The sequence below is a fragment of the Catharus ustulatus genome, chromosome 1 (genome assembly GCF_009819885.2).
Source record: "Catharus ustulatus isolate bCatUst1 chromosome 1, bCatUst1.pri.v2, whole genome shotgun sequence".
NCBI lineage: Eukaryota > Metazoa > Chordata > Aves > Passeriformes > Turdidae > Catharus > Catharus ustulatus.
This window is the reverse complement of record NC_046221.1, coordinates 50,177,862-50,204,969: the sequence shown is the minus strand read 5'-3', so window position 1 is coordinate 50,204,969 and position 27,108 is coordinate 50,177,862. Positions and strand designations below refer to the sequence as shown.

General features: G+C 43.6%; 1 protein-coding gene across 1 annotated transcript; it reads right to left on the bottom strand.

Moving 5' to 3' along the window:
* Nucleotides 1–27,108, bottom strand: LOC117002796 (cartilage associated protein). Its single transcript, XM_033072230.2, has 7 exons — nucleotides 26,529–27,108; nucleotides 19,293–19,442; nucleotides 18,507–18,678; nucleotides 16,113–16,241; nucleotides 15,034–15,179; nucleotides 12,979–13,062; nucleotides 1–688 (listed from the first exon to the last, which is right to left on the bottom strand). The coding sequence occupies exons 1-7, from the start codon at nucleotides 26,973–26,975 to the stop codon at nucleotides 629–631; spliced, it is 1,188 nt and encodes a 395-aa protein (XP_032928121.1). The 5' UTR covers nucleotides 26,976–27,108; the 3' UTR covers nucleotides 1–628.

Below are 27,108 nucleotides of genomic sequence, written 5' to 3'. Positions count from 1 at the left end.
TGGTAGGAAGTAAAATTATTTTTATTCTCAGTTTCACATAGTGGAATTTAATTTAGCTTACAAGAAAGATCAACACTGCTTTCATAATTCTTTAAGCAATGTTTACAAGATCATTAGCTGTGCTTTGTTAATCACCTTATTTCAGCTATTTAAATGTACCTTAATATCTTTCAGATGCATTGGAATTCATTATCACATAAAAAGGCATACATAAATAATACAATTCATACCTCAAAAAGAGGAACTGTTATGTTTTCCATAGCTCATAATCTGACAGAAGTTCTTGAGAATTCAGTCGTACTGCTACAACTTGGTAGAACAGCACAGAAATGAGGAACCTTAGTGCTCTGCTAGAAAACAAATAATCTGTTTTGTTGTGTTTGTGTAAGGGAAAGAAAGTGCAAGAGGGAAACTCACGTGCACCAGTTCTACACCGTGAAAAGCCATGCTCACAGAAGTCACTGCAGCACAGAAGTGACCTTTCAGGAGGGGATCTTGGGACAAAAGATGCAGCTTAAAGAAGTACCTTTGAGGTATATCTAACTGGAATTACAGGAAATCAAAAACAATAGTAAGGAGCAATGGTGAGTCTTCACTGCTGTAAAATACTTTGTGGTAGTTTCACTCATCAGGATTCCTTCTTTTCCTCCACTTCTAACAGCTCATCAAGGAATTCCACAACGTCACCCTAGAAATGATTAAATTCAACAGAACAAAATTAACCCCTCAAAATTGGTGGGAAATTTCTGCTATTTTAATCAAAAAATAACCTGCAATAATAGGCGTCTGAATATTTTTAACATCCACCATGCAGACACTAATACAACAAACCTATAAAATGCAGGTAAATGGCCCACACAGACGTAGCACAAGACTTGCAGTGACATAGATCTTAAAAGGAGAAAATGTTATACACTTCACAGTAAATCCTCTTGTACTTCTACAGACACTTAAATAGACAATGAAATCCTCAAACACTGAGAGGAATAAATGTTTAAAGCACTTGTTAAATTAGGAAGTTGTTAGAATACCATAAAACATTTAAAAATTTTAGAAAGCTTCAAAATTCAAAGCCAAAGCATTTTGTAGAACCGTAACTTTGTACATCTGCTCTAACTGTTTACATCCTGTCACACCTTTCAACACATACCTTCTCCATTTTCAACCATGGATTTTCACAAACCATGCTTCAATGCAGCAAAAATGTGAAAAACCAAAGGATACTAGAATGTGTTCCATACTGGAAACAAATACACTGGATTTAGACTCAGACCAAAAAATTTACAAGCTCCACTCTGCTAACACAGTGCACCAATACAATGTAGCAATCCAAACATTTAAACGGAAGTAATTTCACGACTATAAGGTGCACCCTTTTGACTAAAATTATCCCTCGAACCCGGAACCGCGCCTTATAGTCCGGTGCGCCTTATTTGATGTACAAAGTTGCAAAATTTGCCTACCCGGAAGTGTGAGCTGTGAGCCGTGGGGGGAGCCAGCAGTGCCACGGCAGCTGGCAGGAGGCGGGCCCAGGGGCCCGCGGCACTGCCCCTGCCGGGTGGAGGCCGGCCTGGGGGCCCATGGTTGCCGGGTGAAGGCGGGCCAGGCGGGCCTGCGGTGCCGCACCTCCCAGGTCCAGGCAGTCCCGGGGGCTCATGGTTGCCGGGTTAAGGCGGGCCAGGGGGTCCGTGGCACCCCCCCTCCTGGGTCCAGGCAGTCCCGGGGGCTCATGGCTGCCGGGTGAAGGCAGGCCAGGGGGCCCGCGGCACCCCTCCTCCCGGGTCCAGGCAGTCCCAGGGGCTCATGGTTGCCAGGTGAAGGCGGGCCAGGTGGCCTGCGGCACCGCCCCTCCCGGGTCCAGGCAGTCCCGGGGGCCCATGGCCGCCGGGTGAAGGCGGGCCAGGGGGCCCGCGGCACCCCCCCTTCCCGGGTCCAGGCAGTCCCTGGGGCTCATGGTTTCCGGGTGAATGCCGCCCAGGGGGCCCGCGGCACCGCCCCTCCAGGGTCCAGGCAGTCCCGGGGGCCCATGGCTGCCGGGTGAAGGCGGGCCATGGGGCCCACGGCACCCCCCCTCCCAAGTCCAGGCAGTCCCGGGGGCTCATGGCTGCCGGGTGAAGGCAGGCCAGGGGGCTCGCGGCACACCCCATCCCGCGTCCAGGCAGTCCCAGGGGCCTATGGCTGCCGGGTAAAGGCGGGCCAGGGGGCCCGCGGCACCCCCCCTCCCAGGTCCAGGAAGTCCCAGGGACCCATGGCTGCCAGGTGAAGGCGGGCCCGGTGGCTCGCGGCACCGCCCCTCCCGGGTACAGGCGGGCCCAGCGGCCAATGGCTGCCGGGTTGAGGCGGCGCCTCGGCCAGAAACCACATGGGGGGAGCTGGGGGTGGAACCTCGCTGCAAAAAAAAAGTGCGCCTTATAGTCTGGTCCGCCTTATATGATCTACAAAGTTGTGAATTTTGCCGACTCCCGGGGGGTGCGCCTTATAGTCCGGTGTGCCTAATGGTCGTGAAATTACTGTATTTCTAAAGTAGTTCTATGTCCTATACCGTAGTAAAATGCCTTCTTGCAGTCAAGCCTGAGTACTCTGGGATGATATAGCCCCACTATCTGGAACTTATGTTTTATCAACTAAACAAGAGTAACTGAGCTAAAACCTTCTGTGATCACTTTCAGCCCAAGGTAATACCTTCAGTGGTGAAAAGCAGGTGGTCAGCACCAAATGTCCAGCAGCATCTCAAAACTACTCAAAACTGACTGTAGCAGCCCATCTGCTGGCATCCTCAAAAACACCAGTATTTTCTGGTTTGCCTTCCATGCACAGGTCATAAACATTGCCTGAGAGGGGAGACCCCATGGGAATACCTGTGCCTATCCTCATTTTTTGATGCAACTTAAAGTAGAAAGATGCAGATGCTCAAATGCCACATTTCCAACCTTTTACTCTAGTAACTACAATGTTCTGATAAACTCTTCATTTAACTCTGTTTTCTTTAAACCTTTCTATCCTTTCTTTCTTGACATAAACCTATGGTCTAAAAAGGTCTTAAGATGTCATTTAGGTTTTTTAGAAAACAAATTGTCATTTTTGCTGGAAAACTTGATCAGTTCATACTCACTCTCATAATTTAAATAATGAGAACTTATACCAGTTGCGCGGAAAGCAAGTACAGTAATTTCACGATTATAAGCCGCACTGAGTATAAGCCGCACTTCTGGGTTTCAGCAACTTTTTGTTCTTTGTCCATACATAAGCCACACCTGATTATAAGCCACACACTACAATACAGAGTGTGACAAAAAGGTATCTATTCTATCACCATCTGTTGAGGGTGGGGGCAGGGATCCTTATCTCAATGGCAGATATTCTGCTAATGGTCCATCCATTGAAACCAGCTGGGGCATTGTTCTTTATCTTTCCACAACCCATCCTTCCTCCAGCCAGTCATTTTCTGCTAATGGCCCATTGAGTCCCACTGTGTGACTGATAAAATTACTTCATCCCATTGGAAGTTGCTCCAGCCAGGGGGAAGAGTCCAACATTTCTTACCAAGATAAAACAGAGGTTTTGGGACACTAAGGTAGCCCCTTCCTCTACTGGACTCCAGAGGAAAACCGTATTTCTCCACATCACCACTGGACCTCCGGAGGGAAACTGCACCTTCTGCAGGACCACTGCTTCAACTGAATCACATCTGTCACTGCAGGAGGATGCAGCCACCATTTAATGGGACTGCTACCAATACCCTGCCTGACGGGGTGTCAGGTTGTACTCTGACTTTGTCAGGGTTTGGAGTTTGTTTCTTTGTAGTACTATATTTCTATTTTACTTTCCCTAGAAAATAACTGTTATTGCTAATTCCCATATTTTTGCCTGAAAGCCCCTTGATTTCAAAATTATAATAATTTGGAGGGAGGGGGTTTACATTCTCCATTTCAAAGAGAAGTTCCTGCCTTTCTCAGCAGACACCTGTCCTCCAAAGTAAAACAGTAACTTTTCGTTCTTTGTCCATATATAAGCCACATCTGATTATAAGACACACTTCGGGTTCGGACCAAAATTTTAGTCAAAATGGTGCGGCTTATAATTGTGAAATTACTGTAATCCTTTTTTGGAGGCTCATTTTCTTTCTTTCCTTCACCACCCGTTCCAAGTCTCTGTGAACTGCATTAAGCTTCTAAGTCTGTTGAATTGATGTTTACAATCCCAATGACATTTTTAGCACTTTTTTGTCTAAATACGCATTCCTTAGAAAGACAGTATCTTCTAGAAACATTCTGAGACTCAAAACTTTACCATTTTCTTTACCATGAGAAAAGGGAATTAAAACTCTGTCAATGAAAACACTAAGAGGAAATAGATAAATTTTGTCTATTTTGAATACAATAATGATATTATGGATATTGTGATTAAAAAGTATTAACTTAAAAAGTATTAATTTTTAAGAAGTATGATTAGCTGGGAGAGAAATAATGAAACTAAGCAGACAAAAATAAAAGTAGGAGGAAAGCTGGCTGAAATAACTGCCATTCTTGCTCCCTGCTTCACAGTTCCATCTCAAAGGACCACTGAGATTTTGCAGCTATGAAGAGATTTTGGCAAGTCCTGAAACCTGAAAGATGGCAACTTGTGCTTTGAATTTGTTAAAAAGATTTAACTATCCAAATTCAGATTATTGTCACACTCATCACTAAGATAGAATTTTTCAGAAGACACACAACATACAGACAAAATTCAAGTTTTTAATTTCTGGTATGTTTTCAAGTCCAGAAACATGTAAGAAATGAAATAGCATATTTAAATGTAACAATATTACAAAAAAAAAAAAAAAACCAAACCCAAACAAACCTGAAATCTGAAATCTCTAGTGTTTGAAACCGAGCTCTAAAAGAAAGCATTGCAGAGGCTGCTGTGGTCTGATTAGATGTACTTAGGAATAAGAGAGGCTGAAATATGGCAAAAAAATGTAAAAAAAGTTGCTGAAACAATATACATAAAATATGTTGATATAACTGAATTACAGAACTGAATATATTGAATACAATACAACTGAATAATTGCCTGGATGTTGGTTATTTTGGAAAAGGTAAAACCTCCAGATAAACGACAAACAAAAACTCATTTAAAATACTTTTGCCTGTGCCTTCACCATCAAAATGTAAAATATTTGCAAGTTGTCAGAAGAGTGGTTGGCAGCCCAATGAAAAGGTGGTAACGCTGCCTCAGAGGAGGCAATCACATCACACTGACAGCTGTGACCAGGTCGATCACTGTCCTTGTCCCATTAGCACTTACTTCACACTGCACCAGACATTTAGTATGGCTGAACTCAGTACACATTCCACAGGTGGTCATTTCACGGAAAAAAGCCTTCTGTCTGCTGATATCTAGTAACTTCGTGCTGATCCATGCCTGCAGACCTGGCGTCTGAAATGAGTCTTTGATACTATTTACTCTCTCAGTGAGACAGTCCTTCCTGTCACCTGCTGTGCTCTTTGGCTCCTCCCCACCCTTACAGAAAAAACATCCAATTTTCCATGCAAAGCCAGCTGAAAACCCGTAATTCTTTCCACTGCCAGCTACTCGTGGGCACAATGCCCACCAGCTCCAATGCAGGTAACATAAATACACTGCTTCAGCCCAGTGCTGATGTAAATCGTAGTGAGCAATCCATGGCCCAAAGGGCAATGCAGCCATCTGGTTGAAAGGTAGGAAATCAGGACATGAAGTCTGGCTATGCTCGGGAAGAGAAGGGTTTGCTGCCAGAGCAACTGTGAGTGATAGTTAGGCAGCCAAGAAGTGGAAAGTACACATACGTGGGCTGCTTGATCAGCTGCAGGGAAGCATTTCCTCCATGCCTGGTCCTTGGTCCATAGTCATGTCCTCCAGATTTGCCAGGTACAGGTTTAGCAGCCCTACAGCACCCCATACCCTCCCTCCCTGTGCTACCAACCTCTTCCCTCTCCCAGTCCAGGGATGGCAAGTGGGAAGTGGGACTGACAGACCAAGGATGTATGGGAAAAGATGGAACAGGTATAGCCTGAAATATAGGAGGTGTGATAGTGAGCAGAAAAAGGGGAATGTGTGAGTGGCAGGAGGAATCAGAGAAACTGAATATGTCCAACTGGAATCTCTAATTATCTGCTAGATATGCAAAGTGAGCACTCTTGACATAGACTAACAACTGAACAGAGGTACAGACAGAAAGAACAAGTTTTCTGCCACAGTAATTAATTTAAGAGGGTTTTCCGAAGGATAAAGAGGGTATGTGAGTAGATAGATTATAATAAAAAAATAATTTTAAAACACAGTTCTTGGTCAATTCTGAATAAGCAAACCCAGGCTAGTGAGATAGGGGCACAAACAAAAGAAAAGCTAGAGCATTGGGAAAAAAAAGACCTAAAAAGGAGAAGAATGCAAAACTCCTCACTTAGTATCTCAGGGTACTCAGTGTCCAAGACCAGGACATACATTGGGCCAGGCCCTTCCTTATGCAACATTAAACGTCACATTCACACTCACAAAACACACATTTTTTGGAGAAACATCTATACTTTGGAGAATCCTAGCCAACTGTTAAAACAAAACAGCAAAGAGGGAGAGCTACCTGGCTCTGTTATGGCACACTTGAGACTGATGGTCCAGCACCAACTTTTTTTTCAACATATAATTTAAAAACAGTAGCAAGCAGCAGCTGCATTGCCCACTGACAGACCCAGACACTTTGCCATTGCTTGCAATGACTGCCTTCCACAACTGCAAGCATGAATCATTCATGGGTCTTTGCTTCCACCTATAATCTCTTCTGTCCTTTCTCAGTGTGGACTGCAAAAGTTATGGGAAACCATTAGCTTTCTTGCAATAACCCATACTTTCCAACACAGATCTGCTGATGGCCTCTCCTATAGGGATTCCATATGTACTGCAGTGGGATATCTGTTCTTCAGGGAAGCAACAGACCTATCCTCAGGGAAGCAACAGAGAAGGTAACAAAAGATACTGTTCTAGAATGAATCAAGATCCACAGAAAATTATTATTCTGGACATACTTTTATATATGATTACCAGTCAATGAATAGGAAACAGCTTTTATTCTAACTCATCTAACAAACAGCCTTAAGAGAATATACAGAGCATGAAGAATTGGCTGGACCTGTGTTTCCTTATATTCTACAACCTAGAAGGAAAATATTTATCTCACCAAATGTCCCTCAGTTGTCCTTCAGAGCAAAAATTCAAATTTTGCTAAAGTTCAAAGACCTCAATGACTGAAACTTGTTCAACAGTGAGAGCAACAGATTTGATTCCTTCATGCACTGGGTGTAGGTGATTAGGTTGTGAGAAGAGTGGCCTCTAGGTGAGGAGCTAGCTGCCCTATAATTAATTATTGTCCTGTAACTGCCCTAATAAGTAATGGGAGTAGTCACAAGGATTAGATTATGAAAACCAGCAGATTTTGTCCAAGAACAAATAATCACCTTGCAAGAGTGAAGACAAAGGTTTGATATGGATGACTGTGGAGAACATTTGCTCCATGGACCTAACAGAGCCTGCACACACACACCACACAGCCCACCGGCCAGCAATGTTCTGGAGGGGGAAAACATTATTTCAGGGTAACAGTAAGGTATGTGTCAACGAGTGGCTTAGTCTGAAAGGTTTATTCAGCCTTCGACCAAGAGAAAGTTTCTTGGTCTAACCTTCAGTTAAAACCTCAGAGCTCACTGTAACCAACTCAAAGCCCTGACAGACCTCCCATAAGCTGTACAATCCAGGTTGGACATTACTCACATTCTAGCTAGGGAAAAAAATAAGAAAATCCCTCAATTCTTTGTGCAGAAAAATTATTTGGCCTTTAACTAATTTCTTTTTCAGATACTTAGTCCATAGTGTGACAGCTGCCACATTCTTTTAGGGGTTTTTTTTTTTTTCCAATATTAAGAGAGCTTAGTTGTTTTTTACATGAATATTAACCACATTCTCAAATATTTTTTGATGTCACTTTAACAGTATATTCTGAGCCTTTAACTGTTCTTTTCTCATATGTTGTGGGAGATCACAGTACATTGCCGTTATTAGAGTAGTATTTTACAGTAAACCAAAAAATGTGCTTTCCTTTTAACATTTATAATGCCTATAAAACATCAGTCAACCCAATTTCAGAGGAACTTCAACATTGCTCCAATTGCACTGAAAGCAGAAGCCTTCCAGTGGCCTTATTTCTGAGCTCTACTTATGCTCTCTTGCCTGATTTATGCTGCATGTAGAAGCTTAAGAGAATCTGGGCAGTAGAAGTTCTTCCTAATGCTAATACCTGCAGCTTGGGGTCACACTGGCATTTAAGCCCAACCATGCTGGCAGCTTCCGATAAGAAGTGGTTTAAAGGGGAGGAGGAATACCTTCAACCAAGACACACATCAAGTGGTGTACAAGCAAGAGGAGAAAGGAGAAAGCCCAGCCATATGGGAATAATCTCCACTAGAAAACTATGATGGAAAAAAAACCCCTCACCTTCTTTTTTCTTTAAAAAAAGTGTATGTTGAATAGGGACCACAACACTGCCCATTAGCTGGCAACTCTCTGAAATAGCTGCCACCAGCTCTTCTCAGGGCATCAGTACTGTTGGAGCCATGCTGGTCTGAAGTCACAGGCAGGGCAGGTTTACAGGTTTCCATTTACAACTTGCTATTACAAGCACACTTCTGTAAATCATTTGAATATATGCAAGGAATGAGTTAATAAAGCTCCAAGTTCATTGTTAGCAATTCCCAAACAGAAAAATAAGCTGAATTCAGATTGCTGTTTGCTATCAGTACTCCTCTGGGGCCCTTGTGTTTTAATGCTATTCCATATATTCTCTTTACACCAGTCACATTAGTTCAGTACTAATTCTTCTTTGCATTACAGGGATGTGATGAAACACAGAGCGTTTTCATTTCAGCCACTACATAAATGGAAACACGCCACATACAAATAAAAAGAAAGGTGTCCGAAAAAGTGGGTCAAAGCTGCCTACAGCTTTTCACCTACTGATTAAGTACTGAAAGAAAAAACACATTGTAGGCTCATCCCCGCCAAACACTTGTGGTTCTTAAGTACAGTAATTTCACCGGTATAAGGCGCACCCTTTTGACTAAAATTGTGGTCCCTACCCGGAAGTGCGCCTTATACTCCGGAGCGTCTTATATATGGACAAAGTTCGGAAATTTGCCAACCCGGAAGTGCAAGTCGCGGGCCGACCGAGTTCGCGAATTGAGCACCTGCCAGTAAAACCCGCCATCATGCGATTGTTACAAATTGGTTACTCTGTTGCGTGGTGGGGGGAGTGGACTCCTGCCGGCGGCATGAGGGAAAGTGGGGGCTCCCGCCAGCACTGTGGCGTGGGGGAGAGTGGGGGCGCCCTTCCGCCGGCACTGTGGTGCAGGGGAGAGTGGGGGCTCCCACCGGCACCATGAGGGAAAAGCGGGCTCCTGCCAGCACCATGGGGGGAAAGCGGGCTCCCGCCAGCACTGCGGGGGGAGTGAAGCTTGCAAATTGAGCACCTGCCAGTAAAACCCGCGATCACGCAATTGTTACAAATTGGTTACTTTGTTGCATGAGCATCCTCGCTGCAAACGATAGTGCGCCTTATAACACAGAGCACCTTATATATGGACAAAGTTCAGAAATCTGCCGACATCTGGATGTGCGCCTCATACCCTGGTGTGCCTTATACTCATGAAATTGCTGTAATTTAGAACAGCTAAGTAGCTATCCCCTCCAAAAACAAATCTGTAAGAACACCAATTTTATGGACCAAAAACACGTCTCATACAGTTAACGTGGTGCTGGGGTTACATCTACACTAGCTGAGTGTCTGGTTCTTAACAGCATTTCAGTTTGCCACTTAAATCTGTGCAGTATGAGGAGTTGTATCCATGATATCCCTGATGCATTACACAACTGAATAGAAATCAAGAAGCTTGTCTGTCCATGGTCAACTAAGATGACAACACTGTAGTGTTCTTTTAACTTCCCTGTGGAAAACTGCAAGGATATTTAAGAATTACTTTTTCTTAAAAGTAATTTGTAGCTAGCTGGCACTAATACTGTCATCTCTACTGTGTTAAATGTTTGAATTAAGGGTTTTTCATTTCCTTGTGGAAAAACATTAATAGAGTAACACAAGCAGGACAGTTTCTTGTAGAGATATATGCAAAAATCATTACTGCCTTTTCCAGCCTCTGCAATTACTGCTATGTATTCCAGGAGAAGCCAAATGTTTTCACTTGCTTTGCTAATGGGATTTAGAAAGACTCATGGATGACCTGGGATATGGGAGCACTGAGAAGTCTAGATAAAATGAGATTCTCCACTTGAAAGTAATGACATTTACATAGAAAGGGATCCTCTTGCCACATCAATCCTTTTGCTTCCGCCAAGGGAAAAAGATTTTTTTTTCCTGCAGATTATTTTGTGGGCTATCTTACTGGTCCACAAGCAGCTTCACAAACAGCAAACATGGACCACAGAAACTCACAGAAGGTATGGCCTATGGCCCCAGAAGCACATGGTTTAAATAGACAGAGTGCACTTAGAAGAGAGCTTGCTTCCATCCTTAACAATTTTTAATAAAGTTTCTGCTGTAATGGCTTTTCCAGGTATTAATCAGTTTTCAACATTCCTATGGAACAAACTTTTCTATCCATGCCAGGAGAAATATCAAACAAAATAAAAAATTCCACTTATATTACCAGGTCCTGATCATAGAGCAGAAACTGCAAGGTAGTAGTTTTTACGTTTGTGCTATTCCTGCTTTGCCTGCACTCCCCAGAAGTCTCCTGCAGCCAAAGACAAGTTCTGGTAGCCAGCAATTCATGAGTTCACTACCAAAATCCAGAGGCATGGACAGCCTCCATCCCTCACAGGTTTTTGGGCCCTAGCAAGGGAGGGTACAGAAGCTGTTCAGCTTTTCCCCTGAGAAGAAGAATGCTAACTTTCCTAATACAAACAGAGTGTGAGCTAGGGATATCTGTGCCATAAACATGCCCAGTAAGTTTGGTTGTTTAATCCAAACATATAATCCAGTGTAATGTGACTCCCCTGTCAGCCCAAAAATTTAACTGAGGTTTACACTGCACCACCTCCCTGCAGATAGCAAGGTCATTTGTAATTGCCCCGGTGAAAGGGGTTACAGGAACGAATGCCACCAAATGAATGCTTGTTTATTCTACACACAGTGCTGGAGGCTGAAGGTTGTCCTATAACCCCTTATTCTAAAACATATGGGGAAAACCCTCAAAATGGTCTTTTTCACCGCCTCCTTAATTACAGTAATTTCACGCGTATAAGGCGCACCCTTTTGACTAAAATTTTGGTCCGAACCCAGAAGTGCGCCTCATACCCCGGAGCGCCTTATATATCTGGACAAAGTTTGGAAATTTGGCAATGCAGAAGTGCAAGTCTGCAGTAGCCCCGAGCCGAACCTGCCCAGCCCCGAGTAGGGTCGGGGCCACCCCCGGCAGCAGCCCCGAGCGGGGCCAGGGCCACAGCAGCCGCAAGCAGGGCCGAGCCCGCGGCAGCCCCAAGCGGGGTCGAGCCCACTCAGCCCCGAGCCGAGCCAGTAAACCCCGCGATCACGTGATTCCATTACTAATTTGTTACTTTGTTGCATGCGAATTCTCACTGCAAAGAAAAAGTACGCCTTATACACTGGTGTGCCTTATATATGGACAAAGTTCCGAAATTTGCCAACACCTGGAAGTGCGCCTCATACTCCAGTGCACCTCATACTCATGAAATTACTGTACTCATCCCTGCAGCAGATAGGAAAGAAGGAAAAAAGTACAAACTAAGCTGACACTTAACAAAGGAAAACATCATGGACAAAACACAAATCAACAAGAGAATATAAAAAGTGCTCAAGTATTTCACACCTTGATGAAAATCCATACAGCCTAGTCTTTATCTAAGCTTAACCTTGAAGCAAACTTATTAAACTGTCTTTCAGGGGGGCTTATCACAATTAAAGTCTTCCTGAAGTCTGGTAACCTTGCAATGGAATTTTACATAGAGTTGTTTTCAGATCACAAGAATACCGAAGGCAGCACAGACATTACTTCTCTGCTGTAAAAATATTCTCTCTCCCTACATGCTGGATAACAACAATTGCAAAGGTGTTTTCATTTCTTAATATAAACCGTCTTCATCTTTCCTAACTAAGAAAGGCATGAGCAGTGCTCATTACAGGTACCCTTGCCTCATGTCATAACTAAGCACAGCACTTTCTTTGTCAATGCCAGCAACATTTCATCATTTGAAGATTTTTTTTAAACTTCTAAATGAAAGCAAAATGCAATCCAAAACCTCCCATGAATTATACTTTAATTTCAGTTGCGGAAAGAAATGCACTTTTAACAATTAAACTTCTTTTCTTGCACCAAAATAAAAAATCATTTTTCCATATTTACCAGTGCAAATAGTAGTCATTATATGTTATTTGACCATGAACTTCAACCATTTAAAAAGCCAGCTGCGTGACCAAAATAACAGCAGCAGAAAAAAATAACAGATAACAAGAATTCCTTTGGACCAAAATTACAATTTAGGTGGTTACTTCTGGACAAAATCATAAGGACCTTTAAATCTAATTTAAACAACATTAAAAACAAAAATACCCCCAGCCCCCTCAAAACACCAAATCCACAAAAACACTTGGTTTAAGTACATATATATACCATTTCTCTGCTCCCTGGTGTTACAACTTGAAAACTGTCGGCTCAGTGCTTCGTGTTAATTCTGTCCATGGTTTTTTTTAATGGTACATTACATTTTTGGGTTCATTCTAATATCCAATTACCAAACAAAAAATTTATTATAAATTGGCCATGGTTACAAGAAGATTTTTCCATATTAGTGAAATCCTGGAATTACAGTTACGTATCATCTTCACTTTAAACATGATTGCTGCTTTTTTGACCATGATTTAATTTCTAGAAAACTCACCTCATCATCATCCATGAGATGTTCCTTTGCGAATTCATGTATTTCCAGTTGGAATGTAGTAATGTTGTGGTATCGAACTGCCTCCTATCAAAAAACCCCAGAATTTCTGTCACTTTAGGGTAGCAAGACAGGGCAGCGTCATCACATGCCTCCTGAAACTACCCCAGTGAAGTCAGACCCAGACCTAGTAAAGACAGATCCCAGGCAGGGCTCACAGTGTTTGAGAAAGGAAACAATAAAACAGCAAATAGCATATTCCAAACTCTTCTGTGGATCTTCCTAAGCATAGGCTCCCCCACTGCAAGAACAAAGCACTCTCCTCTTTCTCATATTTCAAAGCACTGGCGAGTCTGAGAATAAGGAACGAGACTGCCAGGGCTGAGCAGCAGCCTGTGCTTGCATTCCAGTGGGCTTTGGACAGGAGAAAGCCTCCATCTCCTTGTGCTGGCATAGGGCAGCAGGCAGTTCTGGGAAAAAGACACACTGAACTGTTTTGCATGATAATGACTCACCACCCCAGCCTGAGCCTGGGCTAGGGAAACTGCAAGGTCACTCACCTGTCCCTCCTTCCTTCCCGGCTACGTGCCCAGACAGCACAGTCTCATACTCTCATATTTGTGAGTACCAACTGTCATCCACCTTGATTATTCCATTTAATGCTTTTTGGGGAAGAAAACAGGAGATTCCCTCTTGCACAAGAATATCTAAGGGTTAGTGCCAGAGCTAAATGCTCCTGTCACCCTATTACCACTTTTTGAAAATAAACCAGAGGCATTATGGTATTCACACAAGTGATTAGGACAGCAAAAAACTTCTGTTGATAGTCACATAGATCAAAGTACAAGAAAATACAGCTGTGGCATTTAATATTTTGTATTTTAAAATCCAATTATCTGTAGTACCCAGCTCCAGAAGTTATCATAGAAACATTCAGAATGCAAGTGTAGGGCCCTTGTTCTGCCCTCTTCACACATGTATGCCAAAGCTGTCCGCAGTTTGCAGTTTCCTACTGTTGCTACCCCTCACTCCCACCATCATGAAACATTGTCTCCTATATGGTTATAAAGCACCATTCTGTTCCCAAAAGCAGTGGCAAAGGAGCAGCTCCCTTCCCCTGTGAGCTCAGACTGGTTGCTACTGCCTGAAAAGAACCAAATGCATTTTTGCTGCTTTTTGTCTCAGTCAGCCCTGCAGGGCAGGCCTGGGTTCCCACTGTGCCAATAAAGTGTGTGCTCTAAGACGTATGACTAGAAGGCACTAAATTAAATTTGTGCAACATGTATTGCTAATGACTAACTAGTTGTACAGCCCATATGACTGATGCCTAAGCAATCGTCAAGTGTCACAATTAGCTGCATGACTTAAATCCTAGTAAAAAGAAACATTGCTGATGTCCCAGTCCAGGTTGTAAAATTTCCTTGGACATGGAAATTTAAGAATAGCATGGAAACCCATGTTTAAAATAGTTTTCCAAAGCCAGATGACAATTGTTGCTGGATGGACTGGTGTCTTCTTTGCAGTAAGCATTTTAGTTTAGGTAATTAGACACAATACAGTCCTGAGCCTTTTTCCATCCTCATCCACCCAACTGTTCTAAATGGAGTAAGTGGAAAGACAGTTTATCTGGAATAGTCATATTCAGACACATTCCAATGCCCACAGAACCTGAAATAACAAGCGAGTGGGCAATTATGTGTTGGCAAATAATGATTCACAAAAGCCTGAATGCCACTCAGAGATTTCTTCATCGGAGATTTCAGGCGCCAGCAGTTTTATTTATATAGGTATATAAAGATATAAATATGCCTAAGTGTCAGAGAAGTACCAGCATGAGTTTACATCTCATCATATATTATGTGTTATTGTAGCATATTCCAATGGAAAGGGAAGAGTTACAACGACATTCACTGTTTACATGACACACTACACCTCTGTGTACAACTTATATGATTTTAATAAAACAGGGCATGTTAAACTCCAGAAACAGTAGATATCACACATTCTCCCACTGAGCTGCAGAGAAATATTTGACTGGATTTTAGGTAATCTACCTACCGATCTGGGCTGAAAATCCTCCTCTTTAAGTCCCCATTTATCTTTGTGGTACTGGTAATAGGCCATGTTCTGTTTCATTACTTCATCTTTCTCATCAAACAGGAGGTAACTAGCGGCACAAGAAGCTGCATTCTTCATGTCATTCACTAATTAATATACACACACCAAAAAAATCCAGGTAAGGTAAATGAACAAATTTCTACTATTATCTAAGCTCTGGAAAACTCAAACGGAAACACAGCCCATATTCTACCTTCTCACCAGCTGCACAGAGAAAAAAAATTGCTCCCCAGAAAAAATATGCTATTTTTGTGTTCTGAAAAACCTAAGGCCATGATTCAAAAATCAACTCATCATCAGTCTCTGATGGTTTACTAGGAAAATCCTAACCAAATGTTCCTCTCAGCTATCCTAGTATCACCACACAGTTTGATGATACACACTGGGACATTTATTTTAAAAACAAACAAAAATATATTAAACCCCTCCCTACTTCTCTGTACTAATTGATAAAGAGGGAAGAGTAAACGTGTAAAGTGTGTAGTCAAAGAACACAAGCAAGAGTCATTAATGGCTTGATGCTACATCATCAAGCTGAATGTGTTTTCCCTTTGACATTGGAGCTTGCAGGAACAGCTGCAAGGGCTACATGTGTTCTTTACAGTGCAAGTAGCTCCTCAAGAAACCACAATTTTCTGATTAATTTACCTATCAAATATGCCATCACTGAGCACCAAACACTACAATTTCTTTTAAATTGGTCCCCTCTTTCTTCAAAACCCATTTAGCCCCATTCTAACAGAATGATAAGAATTCACTAGAAAAAAGCAAATAGTATGAAATACTCTGTAGGTTTGTCTGTGGAAGAAATTCTGTCCCATGTCTGTTAACTACAATGACAATAGGGAACAAAAGACACCAGGAAACAGATTTTCTGTCTCAGAACAGTTTAAAATGCAGAATTCTGGAGGCCAGTACTTACATTCTAAAGCATAAAATTGAGGGAAAATATTACGAATGGAATCTGTCCCACATCATCCAACATCGACATTATTTAAGCACAATAAATCACTACTTACATTTATAATATGCAAACTGCAAGTAATGGTACATGGTGGCCACAAATTTTTCAACGACAAAGCCTCCTATAATGGGTGTCAGATTGCTCTCACACTGCACTTTGCATGCAAGGACTTTGATATAATGATCTGGAAGGAAGAAAACAGCAACAGAGGGTATGGATAGCACAGAGTGAATTGTTACAATCCCTCCCATTAGTCACCCACTAAAATCTGGCCTTATAATGTGCTCCTGGGTCCTGGGCATCTGGATCTTGCTGCTTCGAAGTACTGAGAATCTACAACTACATCTGAAGTAGGAATCAAGTGTTGGTACTAGGCCCTTCTGTAAAAATTTGTGCGGCTGACTTTTAAGGCATCAGAGCTGGAACGCCAGAGAACCGAGCACTTACGTTTTACTGACACCTACAGGCAGCATGTGGTGGTGGGTTTCATATAGTCTTACATAGCACTGCATTATTTCCTAGCTGCAAACTTACCAGCACTTCATTTTGTTTTCTAAATTTTGCAAGCCTTCATAATACCATTACATTATTGTACAAATAAGGTCCCCATGCTGCTGAGTACAGCTGTGTCACAGACAGATACAAGAGGTGTTTGCAAAATAACTTCCAGATATGGCTGTGTTACAGGCCCAGAGTTTGGATGTTTTAAGAGAGAAGAAAGAGAATATGCTACTCACCACAGAAAAACTTTCAGCCAGGAACATGTAAGTTCACAGGCTTGCCTAGTCTAAAAATTGCTACATATAATGCAATATAGGACTACAGGTAATTTTATATTCAAGAAAATACATTTCAAGAAAATCTTCCAGCAAAAAATTTCAAGCATATTACAGATATATCACATTCATCAACTGCACGGAAAAGAAATATTTTGAAGTCTTAGTTTCCCTGTTAGCCACATTTGCCAGGTGAAAGAAAGTTAGCTAAGCTTGTGCAGCAAATTTCTGACCAAGACAAAAGAACTTTTCATCCCTGACAACTCTTAACATGAAGAACACTGAGGTTAACTAAAAATAACCACTGAAACGAACTAAAAACAACTGGCCAAATGAAGTTACTAGACACATCTTTTGTAAGAGCAGCATATATAAGCATATACATCTGCTTCCTGCAGACCCTTGGAGGCACAATATCTCTCCCTGGAACATGAGCACAGGTCAGCCCGGGCAATGCAAATAAATTTGAATGTTCTTATATCAAGAGCGAAATACTTGAAATGCATGAATGTGGTCATGGTGACACCATGCAGTAATTCCTACCTTTCTTTCCCATCACTACTGCTGGGAATTATCTTTCCTTTCCGAGGAGGAAGAGGGAGGGTGAAATTAAGTGTCAATCACAGTTGAGTATAGACACTACTCTTCACAGTGGCTTGGGGATTGTCCTGACATCAGAGCTCTGACCCACTGGGGAAGAAAGTCTGTGTTCCTTACTTTACCACCCATCATCTGCGCTTCACTCTGTATTTGCTATCCTAGACACTTGCCTGTTTTGTCCAAGAGCAAGTCATGCTTGAGGAATAGCCTGCAATAGCTATTCCATGTCAGCTGTACTGGTGGATACCAGCTGCACACCACGAGAAACTGAAGCTGCTCATGCATAAACATATTTCACAACAGCTTCCCCTTACTACGACATATTACAACAAGAAGTTGGAATATTTTTCCTTAGAGCAACTTAGAACATAAAAAAATGCAAGAGGATTTCTAAGTTTATTGAGAAAACATGCAGGTATTCGCCACAAAAAATATTACCAACAATACTGAGTTGTCAGAGCACTGGAGAAATTACTTGTTTCTTTTGCTGCCAAAGAGCATAGGAAATGCATATGTGCTATTTTGAAACAATCAAAAAGTTGATGTCCCATTTCCTTTGCAAAGCAATGTTTTGGGGTTTTTTTTGGCTATACACACAAAATATAGACATTACCTACTAGTAAAACTCTAATATAAGAAAGATTAAGAATAGCCAACAGAACCTTATCACTTATGAGAAAGGAGATAGAGATCACCAGACCTACACAAACCACAATGCTGATTTCAAAGGCAGGCTAACCACTGAGCCTCAAAGGTGGTCAGACTGATACTGAAATGGTCAAAAGACCTGGATGGATGACCACTGCTACCAAGACGGAGCAGTTGTTATTTAAACATCTATTTTACTCTGACACAGAACTTCCATGCTAATGTAAGTTCTCTGTTCCAATTTCCTGATAGACCTCACTTATGTTACTGAAGAGTGCAAAAAAGTAAACCCCAATTCAAGCAGTTTTGAATCTCATAAACCCCTACTGGCCTAAACTCAGGATCAGAACTTGGGTAACCAATCCTATGAATAAATTGAAATGCACTTTGGGGACATCTTTCATTCATGTTTCCTAACCACTCACCTGCAATGGAAAGATAGAAGTCTTTAAAATCTGTGATTTCTCGGGAGCCTTCACAGGCTGCTATGCAGTCATCGTAGGCTTTGAAGAAATCAGGAAGAGCCAGTTCCATGTCCGAGATGGATGTCCGCCAATTGTCACCATTGTATGCTCTCACAGCCCTGACAAAGAGATTCTGAAAAATTGGTAGGAATGAATCAGCAGTAAGTGACCCATGAGAAGTGTTGTGTAAACTCAAATACAGTAAATGATGTCTCCCCATTTCTGGATGACTCTATGAGCTGCTCTCCAGATGGTATGAGGAAACAAATACTGGAGATTAATGGATTTTAACAGGTATTTCCTGGAGAGCAGAGTATGTAATTCCATTTCCAAACAAAAGAAAAGCCTGCTGGAAAGAAGTAACACTGTGAGTCTAAAGCACAGGCTGTGACAGAGATTTTTGATGGAATAGCTCAGCCAAATGTCTGAGCTATTTTCAGCTGCGCCACTACAGTACTCATGAATTTGGATAACTACACACTTGCTTAGCTCCAGCAGTGACATGCATGTAGTAGCTTTCAGGTACACCACTGTCTGACTTGCTGTGACTCATTTATGGACCAATGAAGTGCAGGAGAGGTGAGAATTACTGAATGCATCAAGAAGGCAGAACAAACATGACTGAGAAGACAAGAACAGGTAGATTAAGAACTGAGAACACATAAGAAAACAAGATTCCTGAATTTCACCCAATAAAAGGAGTAACAGAACAGTTCCAAAAGTGTTGACTCTCCTGAATAAGCATACCTCATAAGGCTTTGTCTCCAAGTCTTTAATATGCTCCTCAGCATCAGGTATGCTCTTATAGTAGGCCATATTTCTTTGCATCATTTCATCATCTGGATGCTTCAGAAGAAAAGTGTGAGCTGCTGCAATAGCTTTTGGAAGATTATTAGCCTAAACAGGGATAGGGAAAAGAAGGTGTTAAAAAAGATTAACTGGAGGGAGAAAAAAAAACCACCAAAAAACAAAACAATTCAAACGTTCCCAGTTTTCTTAATTAATTTTCCTGCATTCTCTATATTCACAAATTTGTTTCTACTGAGAGCATAGTCTCAGCAGATACAATGGTACAGAAAAACTGATATAATTCTTCTCAGTTTTACTCCTAGCTACATCACATTATGAATAATTTTATTTTAACTTTAGAAATACATTATTTTTGCATATAGCACAATTGCTGCAAATCAAAAAGATTAGGTTTTTTCCCTTGCCTTCCCCTGTTCATAGAGCTGACAAGGCAAAAGTCTATACCAGGGTTCCTGAGAGGGATTAATCTCACAGCAAGTACTGATGCTAACCTATGGATATTGGTCAGGAGTCACCATTGTTCATATGTCTTTATGTCACTTATTTGCCTAGCAGCACAGAGGACATTATTACAGTAATGTATTTTCCTGGTGGCATCACAAAGTTAGAGCATACAGCAGAAACTTGGTCAAAAATTGTGTCCTAAAGCAATTTTCTGTGCCCATTTTTAAACTAACTTTAATCCCTGTTAGATATACTTTGTAAGGTGTACAGTTCTCATTTACAACTGCAGGTACCAAACACATTTGCACTTCTGTGCGCATGCCAGCTATGATTTTTTAATATTTTATGTATACACACACATGTACATTTTCATAAATTATATAGTATATCTGCACATGTTTAGGAAGAGTGAGACAGAAAGCAAAAGTCTGGGTTATTTGTGGAATGTTAAAACCTTTTTTCTAGGCCAAGATCCACATCAGCCCATTCAGTGTATTGATGGACAGGTTACACAGAGTTTCAGCTCACATGTGAAATAGCTTCTGGCAGTGCATGTTTGAAACCGCAAGCAAGAACCACAGGCATGTATGCACATGCACCCTTCTGCTCGCATCCATAAAAGGTGCACCTTCATTTTGGAAAGGAACCTGAGAGATGGCTGCACAGAAGCAAGACTTTGACCCACCCACTGCTGCTGTGCCGGTAGGAGTGTCCCATCCAGAGCATTGGAAGTCTGCCAGCTGCCCTTCCTGGCTTTCCCAAAATTACGTGTTTCCAGTCAGCTCAGATTGTGCTACATGCAAATGGCAATCTCAACTGCACTTTCATTGAACGCTTGGTTTCTTTTGTGCTGTAGTTGTAACCCTGTTTCTTTGTTAGGGTGACAAATCTCATTGTTACTTAGGTCCATGATTCACTCTTGATTTCAATTTTCACCACTTAGTAAAAAAATTAAAAACTATTGTTGCCTTCGTTGGGGGAGAAACGAAGGCAAGTGGCGACCTGGTTAGAGTGGGCCACGGCGAACACACACACATACACTTTTACAATCCCAGTCGCCGGACAAATCACTCGCTACACTGATACAGTCGACGGTGAAATGCATTTATTTCTCGGCAAACGCTGGCTTAAGTAACTTTGGTACAGTTGTGATTGGCTAACGCCATGGAGAGGGCGGGGCCTAACTCCTCGTGCATAACGATGTCTTCTGAACGAACTTTCTAGCTCACCACATTTCCCCCCTCTCCATGACCGATTAAGCCTTCGCAGTTGTGCTAAACTGATGTTAGTAACAACTCGTGAAACATATTAGTAACAACACGTGAACTATTTTAAATGTCAAAATGCAATCGCAACTTGGTTATAACTTATCCAGCCTAACAATGAAACGGGGACTGAACATTAACATGGGTACAACAACTGCAACTAGTCCCACTAGGGTGAACACATGGGTGGTAAACTAGGGCTGTTGGATAAACAGGGGAGTTGAACTGATTTCATTGCTGGAGCTTTTGGCCATGACGTTGGAACTTGTCTTCGAGTTCTTTGCTTTGCCGATGAAGCGGGTTTGGCAACAACAGAACACCGAAGCACGAAGATGGAACACGAGGCTGATGAGATGGATCACGGCAGCGAACCTGTCAAAAGAAACTCAGAGATCTCGTTAGTTTCATCGGTTTTGTTAGACAGCACGGGCTTTATGGATTTTAATGGGCACCACTTGATGACATCATCATTTTTTACTGCCGCGTACTCTCTGCCCATTACAACTAGCTTCCATCGTTTCTTTAGCGCAGGAAGCTTCTGCTGTCTCCAGAGCAGTCATTGCTTCAGAGGTTAGCTCTAGTTCACTTGCTGTGGTGTCATCACTTACATTCTTTCTAGTCTCTGGCACTGTCTTAGCAGTGCATCCTCCACAGTAACACCCAGTTCAGATGCTTTCTGAATTTCTTTCTCTTCCTCTTCTCTTGCCTGCTCAATGCACTCTGTCAGAGCAGCAGATATCCATGATGGTGATCTCTCCTCAATGCTGCTCACCACCCTTTCTTCTTTCACAACGGTAACAGCAACTGCATGTACCAGCCCTTCAGATCCTTACTCCATCCTCAGGGTCTCCTCTAACTTTTCTGCTCTCTCTTCCTCTGAGGTTTGTTCTCTCATTGCTTCAGCATCTTTCACTCGTTGGGCTTCCATCTTTTCCTGTTCTGCTGCTTCATACTCCGATAAAGGAACAACAGCTGGAATATCAGAATGTTCTTCAGCTGTTTCTGCCATGTCTTCTCTTGCTTGTTACCTGCAGCTGAGTCCGCGCACCAGGGCACCGGCAGAGGAATTCTCGGATGTGTGGGCGCACTCTCGCCTGGACTGCTGGATGGGGACCCGGTGCCCCTCCAGGAGGAGCGCCTGCAGTCCTGGCGCGAGAAGAAGCTGATGGAGGGACTGCTGCGTGGATGTGAGCTAGATGTTCTTCTTCTGTGACTGGCTGGTTCGATGCCCAGATGCCTTGGGGCAAATCTCCTGCCTTTCTCCCCCCTTCTTTTCCCCTTTTTTTTTTTTTGAAACCACAACAGAGGAAAACATGCATTTGAATTTCCTTAATTTGGTGAAAACCACGATTCCCAATATTTTACAATCCCATCTTAGTATTTAATATTGTTTGAGAACTTTCCTTTCAAATGACAACCCAGGAGAATCCTCTCGGGACAAGATTCTCCGCGTTCCCTTCAAAGGAAAAGGTTCTAGCCCTTACGAGGCCGAATCAACCTGTCCAAATTACTTGTTTTCAATTTTAACTCGGAAATATCTGAACTTTATCGTTTTCTCCGCTTGTCAGTCAATTCCAATCTGGCCACAATTGAAAGAGACTGAGAAGGTTTTGATGGCAAACGTTCTTTGCTTAGCTAACATTCCCACCTGGCCAGGGGTGAGATATTAGACTAGGTAAAATGTTTTTTCCTATTGTATTTTAAAACCCAGCCTTTACTAAATTTTGAAAAGTGGTAAGGGGTAAGTATTTTAGAAAACCACACAATTTTAATTCAACATGGAATGCTTTTCACCAAACTAATTCACTCAATTTGGTTCCTCAAACCTATAATGTTAAAGGAAGCAACATCCTTAAGTTCTTTGAATGGCTAACAATATTTCGGCGCTCCGGGACTTTCACTTCCTGGGTCCGGTGGACTCCTTTTGTCTGCGCGCGGTGTGAGTAAGCCGGTATGTTCGATGAGAATGGCTGGCGCATAGCTTCTATCACAATCGGATTCCGAGTCTGTACTGGATATGTATTGTGTGTCTTTGCTTTCCCCACCGCTCGTGCCATGATGTTTGCTCGGCCCACCCGAGCTCGCTATCCGAGTCGGAGGAAGTAGAGTGATAAGGAGCTTCTGGCCACCGGTGACTCTTGTCTGAGCTCTGCCTTTCTTTCCCCCCTCCCCTTCTCTGTCCTTTTTTGGGGGAGTTCTCCTCCTCTGAGGGGAGTATCTTGGGGTGAGCTCCCTGGTTGGCTCTTGGGCTCTCCTCCCTTTCGTTGTCCGCGCCCCTCCCCCCATGTTCGTCACTGCCCGTGTGTGAGGCGCGAGAAAGCTCTTGGCCCCGCCCCTCGCCCTCAGGCTCGGCGCCATCTTGTGACGCGTAGAGTAGCGGTTTTTTTTAAAAAACTTCTTCAGGGCTCTCCTCTTTAAAGATGCCCTGAGGCTCACATACTTTCTTGCAGCCTGGCGACCGATTAGTAGCTGGATTGGGGGTTGAGATAAGGGACTGGGGCTGCAAGCAGTTGTTAGTTTTCGACCCCGCACAATCACCAGACGCAGTCTGAGTGGCGGCCACCTCCACTTTCGGTGTGATTTCCAAATGGTCTCGGGCCACTCTCCAAGTTTCCCGTTTTAACCACGCTCCCTCCAGAGTCCTCACAACTCCTCCCCAGCTCTCCAAACATTTACCAGAGCTGGAGACAATCACGTTGTTAGCGCAGGCGTTAGTACACTCCCTCCAGCACCCTGAATGCAGGGTGTCTGTGGTACGGTCTATTGCCCTCGATTTTAACAACTGCATGATTACGTAATCAAAATCCCTTGATTTGCATTGGATGCCACATTGCCTATGCAATTGGGAAACTACCTTGCCAAGCGCATCCATTTCTTGGCGGTACATGAGCGTCCTCACCGTCGGGGTCAGACCCAGCTGCCTCGACCGCCCACCTCTTCCAGCACGAGTCCCATCACCCGATCGCCCTCAGCCGCGTGTATCGGGGGCTATTCCCTCACCCGAACACCTGGGGGCGATCCCGGGTTTCGGCACCACTATGCTGCCTTCGTTGGGGGAGAAACGAAGGCAAGTGGCGACCTGGTTAGAGTGGGCCACGGCGAACACACACATATACACTTTCACAATCCCAGTCGCCGGACAAATCACTCGCTACACTGATACAGTCGACGGTGAAATGCATTTATTTCTCGGCAAACGCCGGCTTAAGTAACTTTGGTACAGCTGTGATTGGCTAACGCCATGGAGAGGGCAGGGCCTAACTCCTCGTGCATAACGATGTCTTCTGAACGAACTTTCTAGCTCACCACAAACTATTTTGTAGAAACACACTCCTAAGTGAACTCAATGGCTCTGAGAAAGCTCCCTCCAGAGGAGCAAGCAGCAACGCAGGAACAGCTACTCCCAGAATCTTACAACGTGGCAAATTTCTCTGTGGAGTCCACCTGAATACATATATCGTCACTCTAAAAAATTACATAAAGTATTTCCCTCCCGCTTCTTTCTCTTTCGCAGAAACCACTAGCCAGGAAAAAGTCCTTTGGATGCAGCAGTTTGTAGCTCTAGAAGCCCCATTCAGAACTCCCCAAGAGAGAGATAAGGGCTCAGAGTTGGACTACAAATCTGGTATGAAACACAATATAAACAACAGACACTAAAGGCAAAACCACCAAACTACGCTGCTCAAACTTAATGCAAATATGATAGAAAAAAGAGTTTAAAGGGAGGAGGAGGGATTTCTCCAATTTCCCTAACACACTCCTACCTGGCAGTTACTTGACTGTATTTGAAAAGGTAAGAAGAAATTATATTTGTTATCCATACATTGCAAACTTGGTACGTGGCACAAGGGGGGAATTAAGATAAGTTAAATTAAGATAAGACGAGGAAACATTTGCGGTGGTGTCATTTTGGTATCCATATATGGTTTTGAGAATTTGAGGAATTTCTGCCCCTCTCAGTCAAAATAAAAGGCAGAGGCTTTAATGTATCAAGTCAAGTTCTTTTCTATTCTTTTCTATGGTCTTAGGGAAGGCATTAGACGCCAGCAGGATATTGTGCATGTGGATACTGTTCTGGTTTTATGAGAACACATTTCCCTGTGTCTGTTTGAAAAACTGCTGACAAAACAGCACTCCTAAAAACAGGACATGGCAACAGTTTAGAAGATATGTGTTTTCAAGAGGTAATCTTAAAATAACACACAAGCATACAACCCTATAGAATGTATACTGGGATACGTTGGGAGTGAATCCCTAAAAGGGAAAACAATCCAACCAAAGAGCTCTGCTTGTTTCCTCCCCTCAGAGAGGCCCTGTTTATTTCAAATGCAAATAATTGCAGTATCTGAGGAGATGGCAGGAGGGATGGACCTTGATATAGAGAACAGAAGGTGAAGATGAGAAGGGAGAAAATAATCATTTAGACCCTGGACAGAAGAACAAAAAGAAGCTAGAAAAACAAGATGAAATCTGTTAAGAGAGGAGCATGTTCCCAGTCTTTGCTGATACAAGAGTAAAAGGTAAATACCACTCCAGGGCTAGCATTATAGTGTCTCACTTCAAGAACCAATTTTTGCTTCCTTCCTTCTCACAGCTGTAATGAAGCTGGAATTTTCCAGGCATGAGGCTATCTGCAAGTCACAGATTGGGGGCTGCTGCACTTGATAGAACTGGACCAGAAACGAGTAAGTGAAGAAGGTGGACACGCTGAAGAAGAAGTAGTGAAGATCGCTTGCAATACCAGAGCTGTGACATGAAGAGTCTGAAAAAGGTTCCAGAGAAGGTTAGAAAATGAGGCAGATGGAAAGATGAGAGGCAGGAATGACACAGTTACTGGACACAGAGGCCGTGTCCAGTGGCCAGATGTCTAGGATGAACTGGAAGGGCTGATTTTAGGGGACATGCTGGATGGGTTGTAAAAATGAGTGAAGAGCAAGCTGGATAGTATGTGGGTAAGCAAGGGGAAAGACAAGGCACACACTAATCCCACAGTGGGTTACAGAAGTGGAAGGAAACAACTGAAAGGCTTGTCAAGGAGAGCATAACAAAGTGCAGGGTTGGCAGCCTAGGAAGGAAAGGACTAACCATGGGGCAGGGAAGAAATGGAGGTGAGGTAGATGACAGCTGGTGTGGGGAAGATAATGGGGAATGAAATTGTGGCCTAGAGTAACCTGTTCCGAGGGACAGGTAAGAAAGAGGTCGACATAACAAGAGGTTTTTCTAGCATTTGGGTGCACGATGCATTTGGGGTGTCTCAAGACTGTCCTGGGACACGCCACTTGCAGGGACACATCATGCTGCCCCCTCCATCACGACACTGACAGGCGCGCTTGGCCTGGCTAGAGGGTGGCACCGCACCCGGCGAGACTTCGGGGAGGAGAGCCTGCGACAAAGGCAGGGGGAGTGGAGGCAGGGCAGAGAGGTGGGAGGAGAAAGGATCGAGGAGCGGCAGGGGGTGCCTCACCTTGAAGTAGGCGAACTGCAGGTATTTGTAAGGCTCGCGGCGCTGGAACTCCTCGAGCAGGTCGCGGCCGGGCTGCGCCTGTCGGAAGGCCGGCAGCCCCTGCTTGCAGCGTCGTAGGCACTGCGCCCGCCGCAGCACCCCGGACAGGAGGCGCAGCTCCTCCAGCGCCTCGCCGGCAGGCGCGGGGGCCGCGGGGGGCGGCTGCCCGGCCGTGCTGCAGTTGCGGTGGCAGAACGCCTCGCTGTCGTGCAGCAGGCGGTACAGCCGCATGCTGACCTCAAGGTAGCTGACGCTCTCGGGCCAGTTCTCGGTGCTGTACTGGTCCAGCCCGTAGCGATAGGCCGACTCCAGCGGCATCAGCTCGTCCCGCGGGAAGCTGCGGAAGCTGTAGCGCTCGTACTGCGCCCCCGCCGCCGCAAGCAGCGCCGCCAGCGCCGCCAGCCACATGACTGCGCCTCCTCCACCTCACAGCACCGCGTCGCTGCCGCCTACCGGGCGCAGGACCGAGAAAAGAGGGCCGCGGCGGGGCGGAGGGAAGAGAAAAGTGGGTGGGCCGGGCGAAGGCAGGGCAGAGGCAGTC